Source organism: Alligator mississippiensis, chromosome 1 (assembly GCF_030867095.1).
Source record: "Alligator mississippiensis isolate rAllMis1 chromosome 1, rAllMis1, whole genome shotgun sequence".
In the NCBI taxonomy this organism is placed as follows: domain Eukaryota; kingdom Metazoa; phylum Chordata; order Crocodylia; family Alligatoridae; genus Alligator; species Alligator mississippiensis.
Genome location: NC_081824.1, coordinates 416,625,119 through 416,641,299, shown reverse-complemented (window position 1 = coordinate 416,641,299; position 16,181 = coordinate 416,625,119). Strand labels below are relative to the sequence as shown.

At 47.7% G+C, this 16,181-nt stretch overlaps 1 protein-coding gene across 3 annotated transcripts in view; it reads left to right on the top strand.

The window, feature by feature from the left end:
* The window catches only part of ATP7B (ATPase copper transporting beta), a 69,975-nt gene that overhangs the window by 772 nt on the left and 53,022 nt on the right, over positions 1 to 16,181 (top strand). The window contains exon 1 of one of the 3 annotated variants that reach the window (XM_019491399.2): positions 15,393 to 15,905. The exons of 1 other annotated variant lie outside the window; for it this stretch is intronic. In XM_019491399.2, coding sequence (XP_019346944.1) covers positions 15,663 to 15,905 — 243 coding nt within the window. In that variant the 5' untranslated portion in view covers positions 15,393 to 15,662. Of the gene's footprint in view, positions 1 to 15,392; positions 15,906 to 16,181 lie in introns of those variants that run through there. One more of the 3 variants, XM_059732726.1, reaches the window with a different exon arrangement.

The window sequence follows — 16,181 nt, the reverse complement described above, 5'->3', positions numbered from 1 at the left end:
AAACAGGGGTATAGTCTGCTCTCAAAGTACACATGTAACTCATGAATGCTATGGCTTTTAAATGCATAGGTATGCTAGACAGACAAGGTTCTTTGGGTAAATCTGATCTATCTTATTAGACTAGCTCAGATAATTGGAAAAAATCTTCTTTGCAATCTTTTGGGTACAGATATCCTTCGCCAGGCTGAGGAAGCACCTGCAGCTGGTGTGTGCTTTTCCTGGATAGAACGAATAGTAAAGAAGCCAGAGGCTCGTAGGCAAGCAAGACAGGCAGCCAGTGAAGATGTAAATTGGGTGAGAGGCAGTGGGTGAGAGGCAGGCTGGGGGGCAAAAGGGGGATGAATGTAGCTGGTAAATAGTGGAGAGGTACATGGGAAGTCAGATGTCAGGCAGGTTATAATGTGTCATAAATCCAATGTCTAGATATGCTAAAATATTTTTGTTTCTGGTCCCCCCACTAAATAGATGCACACACATCTCCAGTGGTGATTTCCATGAAGGGTGTTTTTAGGCTGTCTCATTGCTTGCTGTAGGGTTGGAGTGTGTTTCTTTTATCTTCTCTCCCATTTTGTCTGCATTTAGAGACAATATACACAGATCAAAGGTCAGAAATGAATTGGATGTGAAAGGGCGGTTGTGCCATTTACTGCAGCAAACTTCAGCTTACAGAGGAGGAGAGCACTGAGGTCACGTAGCTGTAGATAAGGTGATTTATTTTACTAAGTGCAATCACAGTTTGGGTTTATAGTAGTCAATCACAAGCAAAACAATTTAAAAAATCCCCACCTATTTTTTTTTTTTTTTTTTTTTTAAAGCACATCTTGAGAAAACTTAGGAAGAGGTAGATTTCTCTCTCTCATAGCTGTGACTGCATGTGTTTGGAAAGGGACCCTGAAAAGGTACAGTACCAGAGCAGGATACACATTTGTAGCAAAGTTTGTGGCTTGAAAAGACAAAAAGGATGCAACTGCAAAGCTGTAACTTCATTCTTATTGCTAGCACATGTACCACATGTGACTGGGCAGGAGTGTTAGCAGTTAACTTCACTACTGTTCACAGTGTTGTGACTTTCTGCCCTGGTTGTCCCTTCCTCCTTAATCACCCTTTGAGGTCCGAGGTCTTCAGCATCTAATTCCATAAAAGCGTCCCATCCCTCGAGTTCCTGGCACTCCTGTAGGAGATTTACGTGATAAATTTGCCCCTCTCGCAGGTGACCTGGCTGGTGGACCTCGTAGTCTACAGGTCTGACCCTGCAAGTTACTTCAAATGGTCCCTGCCACTGAGTCAGTAGCTTACTTGTGGATGTGGGCAGAAGCACCAACACCCTCTGTCCAGGTTCGAATTCTCTCCCCTTGGTGTGACTGTCATATCTTTCCTTTTGGTGAAGTTGTGCCTTTTGTATGTTGTTTTTGGCCAGGTCCTGGGCCATTTAGACCCTCTGTTGGAACTTTTGCTGGTAGGCTGCTGGCTCTCTCGAGTTTCCCCAAGTCCTGTTCCCAATCTTCCTTTAGGGCTTGGAGGAGGCCCCTTGGGTGATGTCCTAGTACCAGTTCGAAGGGAGACTATTACATTGAATCCTGGGGAGTGTCCTAGATTGCGAACAATACTAGTGGGAGAAGCAAGTCCCACTTTCATGGATTCCCTTGTATGAATCGATGTAGCATCTGCTTTGTAGTTCTGTTGAGGCGCTCCATGAGACCATTGGTCTGGGGGTGGTATACTGAGGTGCGGAGGTTTTTTATCTGGAGAGTATGGCATACCACGCGTAGTACTCTGGACATAAAATTCTGTCCTTGATCCGTTAGTATTTCCTTTGGGATCCCCATCCTGGCTATCCATTTAACGAGTTCTTTTGCTATTTGTGGGGCGGGCACTACCCATAGTGGCACCGCCTCAGGGTACCAAGTGGCATAGTCCACGAATACCAAGATATATTGCTGCCCTGCACTGCTGCGGGAAAGGGGTCCCACCACGTCCATAGCTATCCTCAAAAAGGGAATGTCAATGACGGGCATTGGTTGGAGTGGTGCCCATGCCAGGTGATCCTCCCTTGTCTTTTGGCACTCGGGGCAGGCTGAGCATCGGTGAGCGATGTCCTCCCCCAACCCAGGCCAAAAAAACTCCCGGGTCACTTTTGTGATGGTCTTGTCTCGACCCAGATATCCCCCTGTGGGGTTGGAATGAGCCAATTGCCATATAGCTTGGCGGAATCATGTGGGAACTACCAACTGTGTGCCCTGAGATTTGCCCGGTCTATCCCGTTGCATGCGACACAAAAGTTGATTTCTTACCTCAAACCGTGGGGTCTCGATCGGCGTTGGTGTCAGGCTGTCACTGGCGCTGCGAGCCTGCATTCTGAGCATCCAAAGTTCCTGATCTTCTTCTTGGGCTTCCTGAAACTGTAGGCCGCTGGCAATATCACGGAGGTCTACCTCGTCCAGTTTGTTGGCCGACTCCCCACTTTCCTCAAGCTCTCCTAACCATCCTTCATGGCTCTGGATCTTTCTACGCTCTGCTTCAGGATCACGGACTCTATCCAGGGTATCATAGATTAGTGCCCAGTCGTGTCCCAACAGCATATCGCAGGCCAGCTGGGGTACCACGCCTACCAGTAGTTCCCCCTGGTGCTCCATCACCCAGAGTTGTATCCACTGGTGGTTAATTAGCTTAGTCTCCCCATGGAGTCATGTCACCTTCACCAAGTTGGCTCTCCGATCCCTTCGAGGCCTCACCAGATCAGCCCTCACTAGTGACTGGGCGCATCTTGAATCCATTGTGGCCTGTATAGGGTGGCCGTCTACCCAGGCTTTCACAATGGGCCGTCCCCAAGTTGCTCCGTCTCCCCTGGCCGCATAGCTGCAATCCATGGGCTTGCTTGTTTCTTGCTCTCTCCATCCTTCAACTTGCATCCTCGGGCTACTGTCTGGGTGCCATCGCTCTGTGGAACTACTAGGGCAATCCCTTGAAGTGCCCATTTCTTCCACACCAGAAACATATTATTTCCTTAGTTGCTCCTTGATTGCATGGCCATCTCTGCTCTGGTTCCCTCGGTAGTGGAGCTGGAGGTCCCGGATTCTGCCTTTCCCAAGGGTAACCCGCTTCTGATACTGCAAAAGCCTCGGCCAGCTTCAAGGCCTCATTGCACGTGCGTGGGGAGTGCTGACGGACCCATGGTTGCATTCGTTCTTCTAAGTCATTTTGGAATTGTTCCAGGAGGATCTGATCTGCTAGAGCATCCCTGTTATGCACCGTGGGATTCACCCATTTATTCAAGAGGTCCTGCAGCAGCTGTAATAATATCCGGGGTCGCCTTTTCTTCCAGCCCTTTCTTTGCCTGGAACAGTTTGTGGTAATGCTCTGGTTTGATTTCCAGCCTATACAAAATAGCTGTCTTCACTTACTCGTAATCACGGGCTTCGTCCCTCGGAAGAGTCTGGTATGCCACCTGGGCTTTGCCCACCACAAGTGCGCCTAGTTGACTGGCCCACTCCCCTTTATTGAGCCTGGTCATTATGGCGTGGCATTCGAAAGCCTCGATGTAAGCCTCTGGGTCATTGTCACGGGTCATCTTCGGCATTTTGAAGGATGCCAGGCTGTGCCATAGCCAATCTTGCTGTTGCATCACTTTATGCCCATCTCAATTTGATTATCTGCTCCCGTGCTGCTTTGGCGCGTGCGCCTAGTCTTGGATGTGATGGGACTTTGTGCGATTCCTGGGGAGACCCTCAGTCACTTCAGAGAGAACCCCAAAACTTTCCTGCCACGACTTTGGGTGGGGTCTTCAATGGTGGGGGCTCCTGTTGAGGGTACCTCCTGAGTTGTTGCATCCCCTGGTGGATGAACGTGGGGCTCCACCTCCCCTACACCCTGTCCATATGCTGGCTCTCAAGATGAGCCTCAAGATCTGCAATATTTCTTTTTGTCTTGCTGCCTTTCTTCTGATATCAGGTGGTGCAAAGCCAGCCAGTAAGTCCAGGCTGTCCTTTTGGTGTTGGCTTTAGACCTCCTGTTATTTGATGACAGCTGTCATTTAGAACTATGTCTGTTTTCTTAACATGAACCGATCGTTCCCATGCTGGACAGGCATTCTCTGCAATAGGGTAACACAAGGCCATAGCAGTGGTTTGTAATGTAGCTGGGTTCACTTCCCACTTTTAGGTGGCCAACATCTGCAGCATCTTCATGCAAGTGTAATGGAAGAGGCCATACAGAATTTTGCCATTAGGATAAAGGAGGACAGATTTTGGACCCATGTAATTGTTGCTTTATTGTTAACGTGACAATAGGCCTTTAAAAGGTTTGGCAGTGGAAACAAAAATAGTTGAAATGTCAAAGGTGTTGTTCTGACTTCTCACCCCCTCCCACAGAAATAGTTTTTGGCCTAGTTTGAACACATGATAATCTAATGCCATCTGACAAGATATAACTGATCTTTTTATAAGCTTTACCTCCCTAAAGCTCTCACGCTGAAATGAACTCCCTGCTAGCAGAGTGATCCTTTTGAAGCCAGTGGACTTTCATGTGGGTATAGGGATCTGACCCACATAAAACTGTTTTGCAGCAAAGCTATTTCCTAGAGAAAATGACTATTTTTCCTTAGTAACTTCTATAATCCCTGAGTGCAGCTCATGCAAATAGCTTGGGAAGAGAGGACCACTAGCTAATAGTAAAACACAAGGAAATTGGATTAATTATACACAAGTATATTCATATGACAGTCATTTGGCCTTTTAATTCTTGGTTGTACAGTGGAGTGCTCTTCTTTCCTCACTGTGTGCCTTATATGACTATGAACTTGGACATTTATTCAAGGGTGTGCTTTCACCCTTCTAAAATGCATGGGACTATACTGAACTGAAGGAATTTTAGATAATTTTAAAACTGTTTCCCCCCCTTTTTCTGCACGTTTTGACTAGGCATTAAATCCACTTGTAGAATTGTTAAGAGTTGCACGGCACTGGGGACATTCACATCATGGTGCAGAAGGAACATCACTGTGCTAAGTATGAGGTCCATTGCTCCAAAGGACTCCAGTTTAAGGTGTCGTGGTGGTGGCAGGCAGAACTGTACAAAGTACAGGACAAAGAAGTGGGAGTATAAAATGTAACATGAGACTTGCGTAATTAGGATGAAATGCAGTATGGAGTGCAGGGGTTCTTTTCACTAGTGTGTTGAAGTAATCATCTGCAGTTGGTCCAATAAAAGATACTGTGCCCAAAAATCATCCTTGCCTCTCATAATAATATTAAATTACTGAATAAAATGTTGGTGAAAAGATTTCTTTAGTCAAGTCTACTTGAAGCCAGCCTGGGCTGGGTCTAGATCATGGGGCTCCTTGTGGCTCAGATCCAACCTGGGGCATGAGGGCTGCTGTAGCAGCCACCGCAGCAGTAGTGGCAGTATGGGGTCCCATGGTGGTGGCAGCCATATGGGGTCTGGTGGGGTGATGCAGGGATCCAATAGTGGCAGTGGCACACAGGACCTGGTAGTAGCAGTGCAGATAGAAGGTCTAGGGCGGGGACAGGGACACAGGGTCCAGCAGGGGCCATGTAGGGTGTGGCAGAAGCGGTGTAGTTGCAGGGTCCAGTGTTGGCTGGAGCATAGGTTCAGGCAGCAGTGAGCCAACCTTGCTGCTGATGTTCATGCCTAGTGGGATGAGAGGCCCAACTTGTAGTGCGCTTTCATAGTTCCATGGGCCAGTTAGAGTGGCTCCACAGGTCAAATCCAGACTGTGGACTGAATGTTTGACACCCCTGTACTAGAGGATTTAGGACTTGCAATGTATGCTTGAGGTCAGAAGCTGGCTTTTATGGAGGATCAGAAGTGATGAAGAGTTCAGGCATGTGCTTCTGTGTAGAATATCCTAATATTATAAAAGCCTTTGTCTGTCTGTCTATAATGCTTTATTCGTGCTCTGATTGGCTGTCTCGGGCACCCTGGAGTGGGGAGGGAGACTGGGGGGAGGAAATGGCTGAAGTGGCAGGGATGAAGGGTGGGGAGCAGCTCTGACCCCAAAGTTGGGGCAGGGCTGCAGCAGGAGAGGGCAACAGGGTCAAACCCATGGCGGGGGGGTGGGGGAGAGGAGGAGGAGCGGCCCTTGCCCTGAACCCAAACTGCTCGGGGGGGATGACAGGGTCAGGCCTGAAGGGGGTGGAGCTGGACTAGCAGGTGGGGGGGAATGGAAGTGCAGGGCCAAACGCTGGGCTTCCCTCCCCCCCCCCCCGGTTATTTTTTGTGGACAATTTGCTAGTTATAATATTATAAAAGCCTTTGTCTGTCTGTCTGTCCATAATGCTTTATTTGTGCTCTGATCGGCTGACTGAAACAGGAGGTGGCAGCATGGCGGAGCATTGCCATGATGGCAGGGACACAGGGGACGGAGCAGGCCCTGTTTCCTAGAGGGCAGCAGCAATGGAGTGAATGGAACAGGAGGCCGCCCTGCTCCCTGCAGTGGTGATGAAGGAGCTGGGCGGGGTGGTGAGGCCACCAGAGCTGGCCTCGTCCCCCTTCCCCTTTACTCCTTGGAGGTTGTAGTGACAGCATGGTGGGGAGCAGGGTCGGGATGCCACGGGGTGGTGGGGGCTGCGGTGACTGGCGCTGGCCTCAGCCATCCCCTCCCCCCTTCTGTCGTTAGTATCATAGTAGGTAGGGTTGGAAGAGGCCTAAACAGATCATCAAGTCCGACCCCCTGCCCCAGGTAGGAACGGATGCTGGGTTCATGTGACCCCAGTCAGGTGTCTATCCAGCCTCCTTTTGAAGACCCCCAAGGTAGGAGCGAGCACCGCTTCCCTTGGAAGTTAGTTCGAGGTCCTAGCTGCCCTAACCGTAAAGTAATGCCTCTTGATATCTAGCCTGAACCTGCTCTCTATTAACTTGTGGCCATTATTCCGAGTTACCCCATGTGGGGCCCAGGGGAACAGGGCATCTCCTATTCCCTGCTGATCCCCCCTGGTGAATTTGTAGATGGCCACCAGATCCCCCTCAGCCTTCTCTTGTGGAGGCTGAATAGGTTCAGGCCCTCTAGTTTTTCCTCATAGGGCCTGCCTTGCTGCCCCCGATCATGCGAATGGCCTTCCTCTGGACCCTGTCAATGCTGGCCACATCTCTCTTGAAGTGTGGTGCCTAAAACTGAACGCAGTACTCCAACTGTGGCCTGACCAATTCTGCATAGAGAGGGAGGATCACCTCCCTGGACCTGCTTGTGATGAATCTGTGGATGCATGACCAGGTGCGGTTAGCCTTACTGACAGCTTCCTCACATTGGTGGCTCATTTTCAACCTGGAGTCAACAATGAGTCCAAGATCCCTTTCTGCCTCTTTGCTGATGAGATTGTTGTTCTGCAGCCTGTAGGTATGAAGGCTGGCTGCCTACAGGGCCAACATTGCTGCCTATAGGGCCAACATGGGCTGACGCAGTGGCAGTGGGGGGAGGAGCGGGCCTGATGTGGGGGAGGGGGGCACGGGGAAGAGTGGGCCCAACGCTGGGTGGGTGGGAAAAAGTGGACTCGGGCTAATGCGACGCTGGCAGTGGGGGAAGGGGAGGAGTGAGCCCGGGCCTGACGCGGGATGGACAGTCCACCTTGTGTTTAGGTTTAGTTAAGGACTCTGCATTCATGGGGGGGTAAACTAGAGCAGCTGGGAATGAGCTTCCCTGATATGTACAGATTATCATGCTTTTCTTGGCCGAAACAAAGCATTAATCAAGCCCAGAGATTTAGTTAACCTTGGAATCTCAATGAATATAGACCTTAGTTTTTGCAGGAAGTGAGTGCAGTTAGCAAATATTGGGAGACGGAAATGAGTGAAAATCCTGGTAAGGAAGAAATGGCAATAGACCCTTTTCTGTAGACTAGACCGGGGTTGTCAACCAGGGGTATGTGGGACGGCCCCAGGGGGTATGTATGGCGCAACAGGTAAGCGGTGCGCGGTAGTGGCGCAGAGTGGGGGATGGGGTGCTTGCACACAGCAGCAGGTGCCACCATATGGTGGCAGCTGCTGCCGCGTGCAAGCTCCCCATCCCCCACCGCCACCATTCACCACTCTGTCCTGATGGCTTTGCATCTGTCCGGGCATCAGCATGCCCCTTCCTCCGCCCCCATCTGGAAAGGTGCCGGTGCTGTCCGGGCCTGTCCAGCTCCTGCAGTCTTGGCCGTGCAGCTGGGATGTGGTGCTGAAGCAGCAAGCTCGTGGGGGGGATCAGAGAAGTGGCAGAAGGGCAGTGGTGGCAGACAGGGGGAAGTGATTGTGAGTGTGAGCATGGGGCTGCGCCAGTGCCTGAGGGCCAGGAGCAGCAGGAGCACAAAGCAGGAGTGCTGTGGGGGGCTTTGCCTGCTGTGGGGAGCTGTCGGCAAATCCTCTCCCTCCACGCAAGCCACAACCCTCCTCAGCCACCCTCCCCCTACCCCGCCCTCTTCGAACCCCATACCCACCCACACCACATATGCACACACACCCCCACACTCTCCCCCACATCCCACATACACACCCACAAACCTATGTCCACTCCCATGCCCACACCCTCCCACAATTCATAGATTCATAGATTCATAGATTGTAGAGTCAGAAGGGATCATTATTGTGTCCAACCCCCTGCCCCTGGCAGAAAAGAGGACCAAGGTCAGATGACCCCAGCCAGGTGACTCTCTAGCCTCCTCTTGAAGACCTCCAAGCTAGGTGATAGCACCACCTCTCTTGGAAGCCCATTCCAGATCCTGCCCACCCTTACTGTGAAACATTTCTTCCTAATATCTAACCTAAATCCACTCTCAACTAGTTTACACCCGTTATTCCTAGTCACTCCCTGGGGCGCCTTAGTAAACAGCGCGTCACCTATTCCCCGTTGACCTCCCCTTATAGGTGGCCACAAGATCTCCCCTCAGCCGTCTCTTGTGAAGGCTGAAGAGATTCAGCTCTCTCAACCTCCCCCTGTAGGGTCTATCACAAAGGCCACTAATCATGTGAGTGGCCCTCCTCTGGGCCCTCTCCAGATTCCCCACGTCCCTCTTGAAGTGTGGTGCCCAGAACTGGATGCAGTACTCCAACTATGGCCTGACCAATGCCGCATAGAGGGGGAGCATCACCTCCTTTAATCTATTAGTCATGCACCTGCTAATGCATGACAAGGTGCAATTGGCCTTGATGGCCTCGTTACACTGCCGGCTCACGTTCATCTTGGAGTTAGTTATGACTCCAAGATCCCTCTCTGCCTCCGAGCTACTGAGAAGGACACTTCCTAACCTATAGGTGTGCTGGGGGTTCCTCCTTCCCAGGTGGAGTACCTTACATTTATCTTTATTAAATTGCATCCTATTTCTCTCTGCCCATTGATCCAACCTGTCCAGGTCAGCCTGAATCTGCTCCCTGTCCTCTGGTGTACTAACTTTGCCCCATAACTTGGTATCATCAGCGAACTTGGAGAGGGTGCTCTACACGCCCTCGTCCAAATCACTGATGAAGATATTGAATAATATCGGTCCGAAGACCGAACCCTGTGGGACCCCACTGCCCACCTCCCTCCAGGCCGAGAAGGAACTATCCACCACCACTCTCTGGGTGCAGTCCCTAAACCAGTTGGCCACCCACCTGACTGTGTAGGCGTCCACTCCACAGTCTGCTAGCTTCCCAATGAGGATAGGGTGCAAAACTGTGTCGAAGGCCTTCCTAAAGTCCAGAAAGATGACATCAGCCTCGGCTCCCACGTCCAGGCAGTGTGTGACCTGATCATAAAAGGCTACAAGGTTTGTTAGGCAGGATCTACCTGTGACAAACCCGTGCTGGTTTCCCCTCAGCATCGTTTCCCCTGCTGGGCCTGCACAAATGTGTTCTTTGATTATTTTCTCTAGCATTTTCCCAGGAATAGAGGTAAGACTGACTGGTCTAAAGTTACGCGGCTCATCCCTTCTCCCTTTCTTGAAAATGGGCACCACACTGGCCCTTCTCCAGTCCTCAGGGACCTAGCCAGAGCACCACAAGTGCTCAAACAGCCGTGCCAGTGGCTCAGCTATGACACTGTTCAATTCTTTCAGCAGCTGTGGATGGAGGTCATCCGGGCCTGCTGACTTGTACCCATCCAGCTCCTCCAGGAGCTCTTTAACTACTTCAGAACTAACCGTAGGCGGACTGGTGCCATGTGGACATCTGTCAATGATTGAGGTGGGGGAATTGGCTTGGTCGGTACATAGAAATACTGAAGCGAAGAACTCATTGAAGAGCTCTGCTTTTTTCCCCACGTCAACCCCCAACTGTCCTGATTTGTCCTGCAGGGGCCCTATGTTGCTCTGAGCTTTCCTTTTGACTGCTATATACCTGAAGAAGGATATAAACTCTTTTTATTGCAAGAGTAAGACTTCATTTTAAGCTATTGTGCAATCACTTCTGCGTACACTACACAAACGCATGTAAATCAGGATAAAAATATTTTTTGAAATCAAATTAATGAATGTTGTAGTAGGTTTGATTTTTTTTTTTATATATTCTTAAAAAAAAAAAAAAAAAAATTTGGTATTTTTCTGGTTCCAAGATGGCGAACCCTTGCTGAAAGGAGTACTTCTGGGGGGGCAAGAGGGGAGGGACTTCCAGTGGCAAAAGTGAGGGGCTGGGGTGGGACTTCCGGTCCCAAGATGGCAACCAGTGGGGCGGGGCATCTGTCGACGGGTGGAGCTTGTACGACTTGGGCCCTCTACGACTTGCCAAAACTTGGTAAGCAGCCCTCTGCCAGAAATAATTGCCCAGTCCTGCCTGAGCTATGCTGTCCTTTTCTGTCGATATTGCTAAAGGAGCCCATTTTGATGATTCGGTGGGGCTGTGTTAGAATTAAAGACAGCTTTTACAAAAGTTAATTAGCTATGTGGGAGGTGTTCATCTCTGTCCATGTAACTGCAACTATGACAGCAGCAATCTGACAACCCCACCCAAGTACCTCTGAGTTACTAGGAATACACTGTCACTTGCTGTGTCACAGTGCAGGTCTTTATACAGGTCGTTCTACCATCTGAAATAAGTATGTGCTGGCATTTTTTTTTGTCCTTGTTTTTTATTTTCCATTCAGCTTTTACAAACCTTTTACAAAAAACCAGCCATAATGTATTAATAAGCAGAAGGATTTGAGTGGCTGTGAAATATTTGGCATCTTAAGGACATTTGGATCATTGATACCTGGGCAAAGGAGGCCCAGTTTGTGTTTCCATCAAGGACTGTGCCATTGAACCAGACAGTATGTTGTTCAATTCTGTAGCCAACTAATAGGTTGTAATAGTTCTAGCCCAGAGAATAAAACAGCTGATTATTTACCAGCAGATTTTTTGGTGGAAAGATTCTGTATAGCTTGGTGGTTTAACAGGAAATGTCAGGGGGGCAGCTTGTGCTCTCTGTATAACATTTGCATCCAGGGACTAGAGTTCCTAGGGAAAGGGGCTCCTTCCTCCTCTCCCGCCTGTTCTCGCAGAATTGGCAGTGGGTTGGGGTTAAAGAGCTTGCAGATCCTCTGAGACCAATGCAGCTCTTGGGGTGGAATGTGGGAGGAGAAATGTGCCTTGGGCCAGAGTTACCCTTTCCCTTTCAAAGGAACAGCTGGTATGTCAGCACTGCAGCACAGGACTCAGAGGATCTAGTTCTAAATTAGTGAGCTTGCGGTACCAGTAACAATTTAAGCAAACAGCACGGAGCTCTGTATATGTGCTGTAAAGCCCACCTGGGGGAGCTGTAGCCTTTGCTGAACCTCATGCTGTCACAGCTAGACAGCCAGTTTGTAAAGTAGTTAATCTGAGGCTAGTGATCTGCCCAATTCTGCAGTCACAGCAGGGACTGGAGTGCAGATGTACCTACTGCCAACTACTGATTTTAACCGACTTCGGGAGGTTGCATAACCAAGGAGGCCTTTCCACCACTTATCATTTGCCTTTTTGATTGAATAATCTAATGCGGGGGTTGGCAACCTTTTGCCACTGGGGTTTGGAGCTGCAAATCCTTACTTTTGCTGCGGATACCCTGGCTCCTGTGCAGCAAAGGTAAGTGCAGGCAGGAGGGCAGCAGGGAATGCTGCTGCAGAGGAGACGGGCAACTGCATTCTGCCTGATTTATCCTCCACCCCTACCACAACCCAGGCCAAGTCGGAGTTTTCTGAGCCGAATTTGATGACTTTGTGAGCCGGATCTAGCCCAAAGGCTGTAGGCTGTCAACCCCTGAGGGTGAACCAGTCATCCCATTTATTAAAAATAGAAAGGTTAAAGTTAAGTAACGGCAGTATAGGAGAACAATATATCACTCAAATGAGCTTTTAAAGACATAGAAGTTATTTGTCTCTGTATTTCGCAAGCATCTTTCAAGATGAAATCTGCAACTGTGGCTCGTGGTAACATTACTAATTTTCAAGTGTTATATTTGAATAAAAATGTATTCAAAGTGGAAAAAATGTGAGGGAGGTATTACTCTTCCTTTGCATTTATGTAGCACAAAACCAGCTCTCACTCAAAAACCCAGAAAAAAATCGGATCTGATCAAAGGCCAAACACTGAAAACTTTAACTGGTGGAAGGGTCGTCCTTGGGTTAAGAGCAACTGCAAAAGGGGCAATTATAATGCAAGTTATGGCAGTGATCCTAACTAGTGTGGGCTGTCAGATGCTTGTTCTAAATGTGGTGCATCAGAATTAAAGAGGTTGGAAAATATTGAATTGTATGACGAGTGTAAATTTGTCATATGCAGAAGGGAACTGTTTTTTCTACTTAAACTCTGACCAAAAGGAGTGCCTTTTCCTATGGTAATATAATTGTCAGAGATTCTGGAGTTGTAGGATTCAGATAACAGAAATAATTATTAATAGACTGGCATTACAAAAAGCGAAGTACGAAGTCCAGGTAATATACAGCCATTTTGGGAACAGTAGGACTTCCAGTCACTTTTTTTTTTTTTTTTTCCAGCAGTGTCAGAAAAAAAATAAGATTCCAGCCATTGTAGTTGTGGAGAAACATCTTGTAAGTGTGACCCTACTACCCCAAAAGAAAATAACAACAAAAAAACCTCTGGATGTGTCTCATGTCTTGACTTGGTGCTGTGATTTGAGTGGAAGGAGGGGTGGGGAACACTGATTCATGATTGTTTGCATATACTGATATATTTCAGTGATGTCTCTGCATCAGAAGAATGAGTGAACTACAAACTTGGCAGTCAAGGCCCATGTGGTTATATGGCACGTTAGATCAGGTAAAACTTCTCAGCTTCCTATTTCAGCTGGAACCTGACATACAAGCATCTGAGTCTGTTCCTTTTGCCTGTCAGATTAAGGAAACCTAACTCTCCAGTTTGTCCTTGAACCCAGGCTTCTAATGTTTCACTGCTATTGTTCAGGATGTTTTCAGATGCTTTCCATGTGAGAGCAGCCTAGAGAGATTAGAAATTAGACGGAACCATCTTTTTTTCAAAAACAGAGAGTAGTACACCTGGAAACATAATCCACAAGGACTGTGCATCTCCTGCTGTGTTTAGAAAACACAGCATATAGTGAGTGTCTCAATTAAATATTTGTTTGAGGCATTTAAGAAAATTCTGTGAATGTTCCTTTAATTTTCAGGTATAGGTTTTTTGTCCTCATAACACTCTTAAATTCCTGCAGAGGGTATCCAGATCTTCCATTTGTCTTCTGAACAGCATACTTCCAAAGCCAAATGATCCATCACTATTTCTAATCCAATCCATGCATGCATGCAAAAAGATGGAAGTTTTGAACAAATGCATTGACCCGAAGCCTGCTTCTGTGTAGCCTCAACAATGCATGCCTTGCAGATATTAACCCCTTATTCCTGGTGACTTTTTCATGCACACGTAACACTCGACAATATATGTGGCAACTTCACGTCCAGATTAGCATTCCCTATCTACCCTAAGGGAAAGAAAGAGGCAGACAGTATTAAAATTGCTTGATTTCACTGCCTTAAAGAACAAATAAACAAAAAGCTTTAAAAAACTCTAGTTTTTTCCTTATATAAGTAATATACAGGGCTTGCTGAGCTCTAGAGGAGGTGGAAGAACAAGTTGGATAGTGTGTGATTAACACTTAATAAAACTTTAAGTGTCTTCTCCCCCACCGTACGTGTGCAAGGGCAGATTGATGGGGGGCAGAATACACCAGTGTGGATGCAGCCCCCTCTTCTGCCATTGCCCCTGGCTGGTCGCAGGGCGAGCTGCAGAGCTGCTCAAGCCATAGGCTGCGACTCTGCAGGGTGCCAGGCTCAGCAGGGGACAGTGGCAGCAGAACTCAAGTTCCTCCTTCCAGTGCTCGCTTCCTGCTTGCCCCTTCTCTACAGTTGTCCTCTGTTGGCCAGGAGGCACTGGAGGGAGAAATATGTGAGCTGCTGCCAGTGTTCCTGGCTGAAACAGGCATGGGGGGAAGCCCAGAACCATTCCTGCCCCAGGCTGAAGGGAGCAGCTCTGTGGGGAACTGGACAGTTGGGGACAGCAGTGACAGAATGCAGGTTCCTCCCTCCAGTGCCTGCTCCTGGCCAGCAGAGAACACCAGGGAGGGAGCAGGGACTGTAAGTAGGCAACTGCATTTATAAGAGAAATACTGTGCTATGCTGTGCCTTTTTGCATTATTTTTTTTCTATCAAGTAAGTGTACTGCTTTCTTTTAACATCAAAGGACACACTAGAACAGTATAATGCTCTAAATGTAAAGAGTACAGTATGCACAGTTTTCTCTGCTACACCAGCTGTTTTAAACTGACTTCCAGGGAAATGACTTGCAGATGGACTACAGTGGTGTCTTTGTTCAAAGGGTATAGATAAAAATCAAATTAATAAGGAAACGCCTTGCAGTTACAAAATTATTGGCACCCTCCCCTTGAATACACCATTCAACAATACTGTTATTATTTGGGCCTGAAAAAAATGTTTGATTTGTATTCCGAAAACTCCATGTCTAGTTGCTGTGACATATAGACATGAACATTTTTTGACCAGATCAGCTGACACCAAAGTTGTATAGTTTCAGTAGCCAAAAAGTTTATATTTCTAAATGTCCAGGCAAGCTTCTTTGGGTAGATGTGATATATCTTTTATTAGACCAACTGAGTAGTTGGAAAAAAGTTGTTTGCAAGCTTTTGGGCACGAGCACCCTTCTTAAGTATTTATAAATGTCAGTCATATGGGCTAGGAAATACAGAGGGGACTGCGTTTCATCTAGGAAATTGTTGGTAATTTAATAATAAAAGGAAGTGGATTACATAGTATTGCCAAAAAACTACTTTCTAGCTATGATTATGCACATGGCCACAAAGAAGCTGATGGTTGGCTGTTTAAGTTAATTATGCACTGGGTTGCTGCACACAGGTCATGTTTGACAAGCTTGTGAAAAGCAGACTTGGCTGAGCCAGCTGAAATGCCGTGTGCAAAGATCAGTAGCGCTGAATGCAGTTTAGTGAGTGCAAGGGATGGCAGTTGGTGGGAAGTATTTAAACTGGGTGTAAGTGTAAAGAGCTGAGTGTAGTGTGCAGCTACACATAAAGCACACGGATTAAAATTGGGACCTCGGCATGGCATAGGGAGGGCACACTGATTTAAGTGACAGCAATTTTCAAGCTGTCTTACGATCGTGCTTTTTTTAATACTTGGAACAACGTCTCTTGGTAAGGTCTGTTTGGCGTTACAACACTTGAAGCCGGGAAAGAAGATGGAGAGAGTATCAGACGGTAATTTGAAAAGGGAGAAGTCCTCCCTGGCTACTTTAAACAGCAACAGCATAACCCTGGTGGCTGTTCGTAAGCAGCAGCCAGCTACCGATGTGCCTGAACTACTGATTGTCAGTGAGAAGTCCAAGCCAGGATCTCCTGTAAAGGTGCACAGCAGTTTTCAGAAAGAAGAGAGAGTTTCACAGGGTTGCTCCATGGGGGTATCAGAAGTCAAGGCTGAGCAGGTCAGTGTACTATAAAATGTAGTTTGAGCTTGAAGAAAATGTGCTGAACACCAAATATAAATCAATAGGCTTCACGTTTTTATGCTCAAAGTTTGATCTCCCAGGCATGTTGTGGGTCATAAATGCCATACAAACAAGATCCTCTAAAAAGTAATCGGTAAAAAAAGGGTTGTTTTTAAATATAAGTAGTATTATGCAACTTTAATAGGTGTCCTTACTAGCCAGCTCTGCCTATAATAATGTCGTATGTGGGTTTCTAGTTGCTAATAACAAATA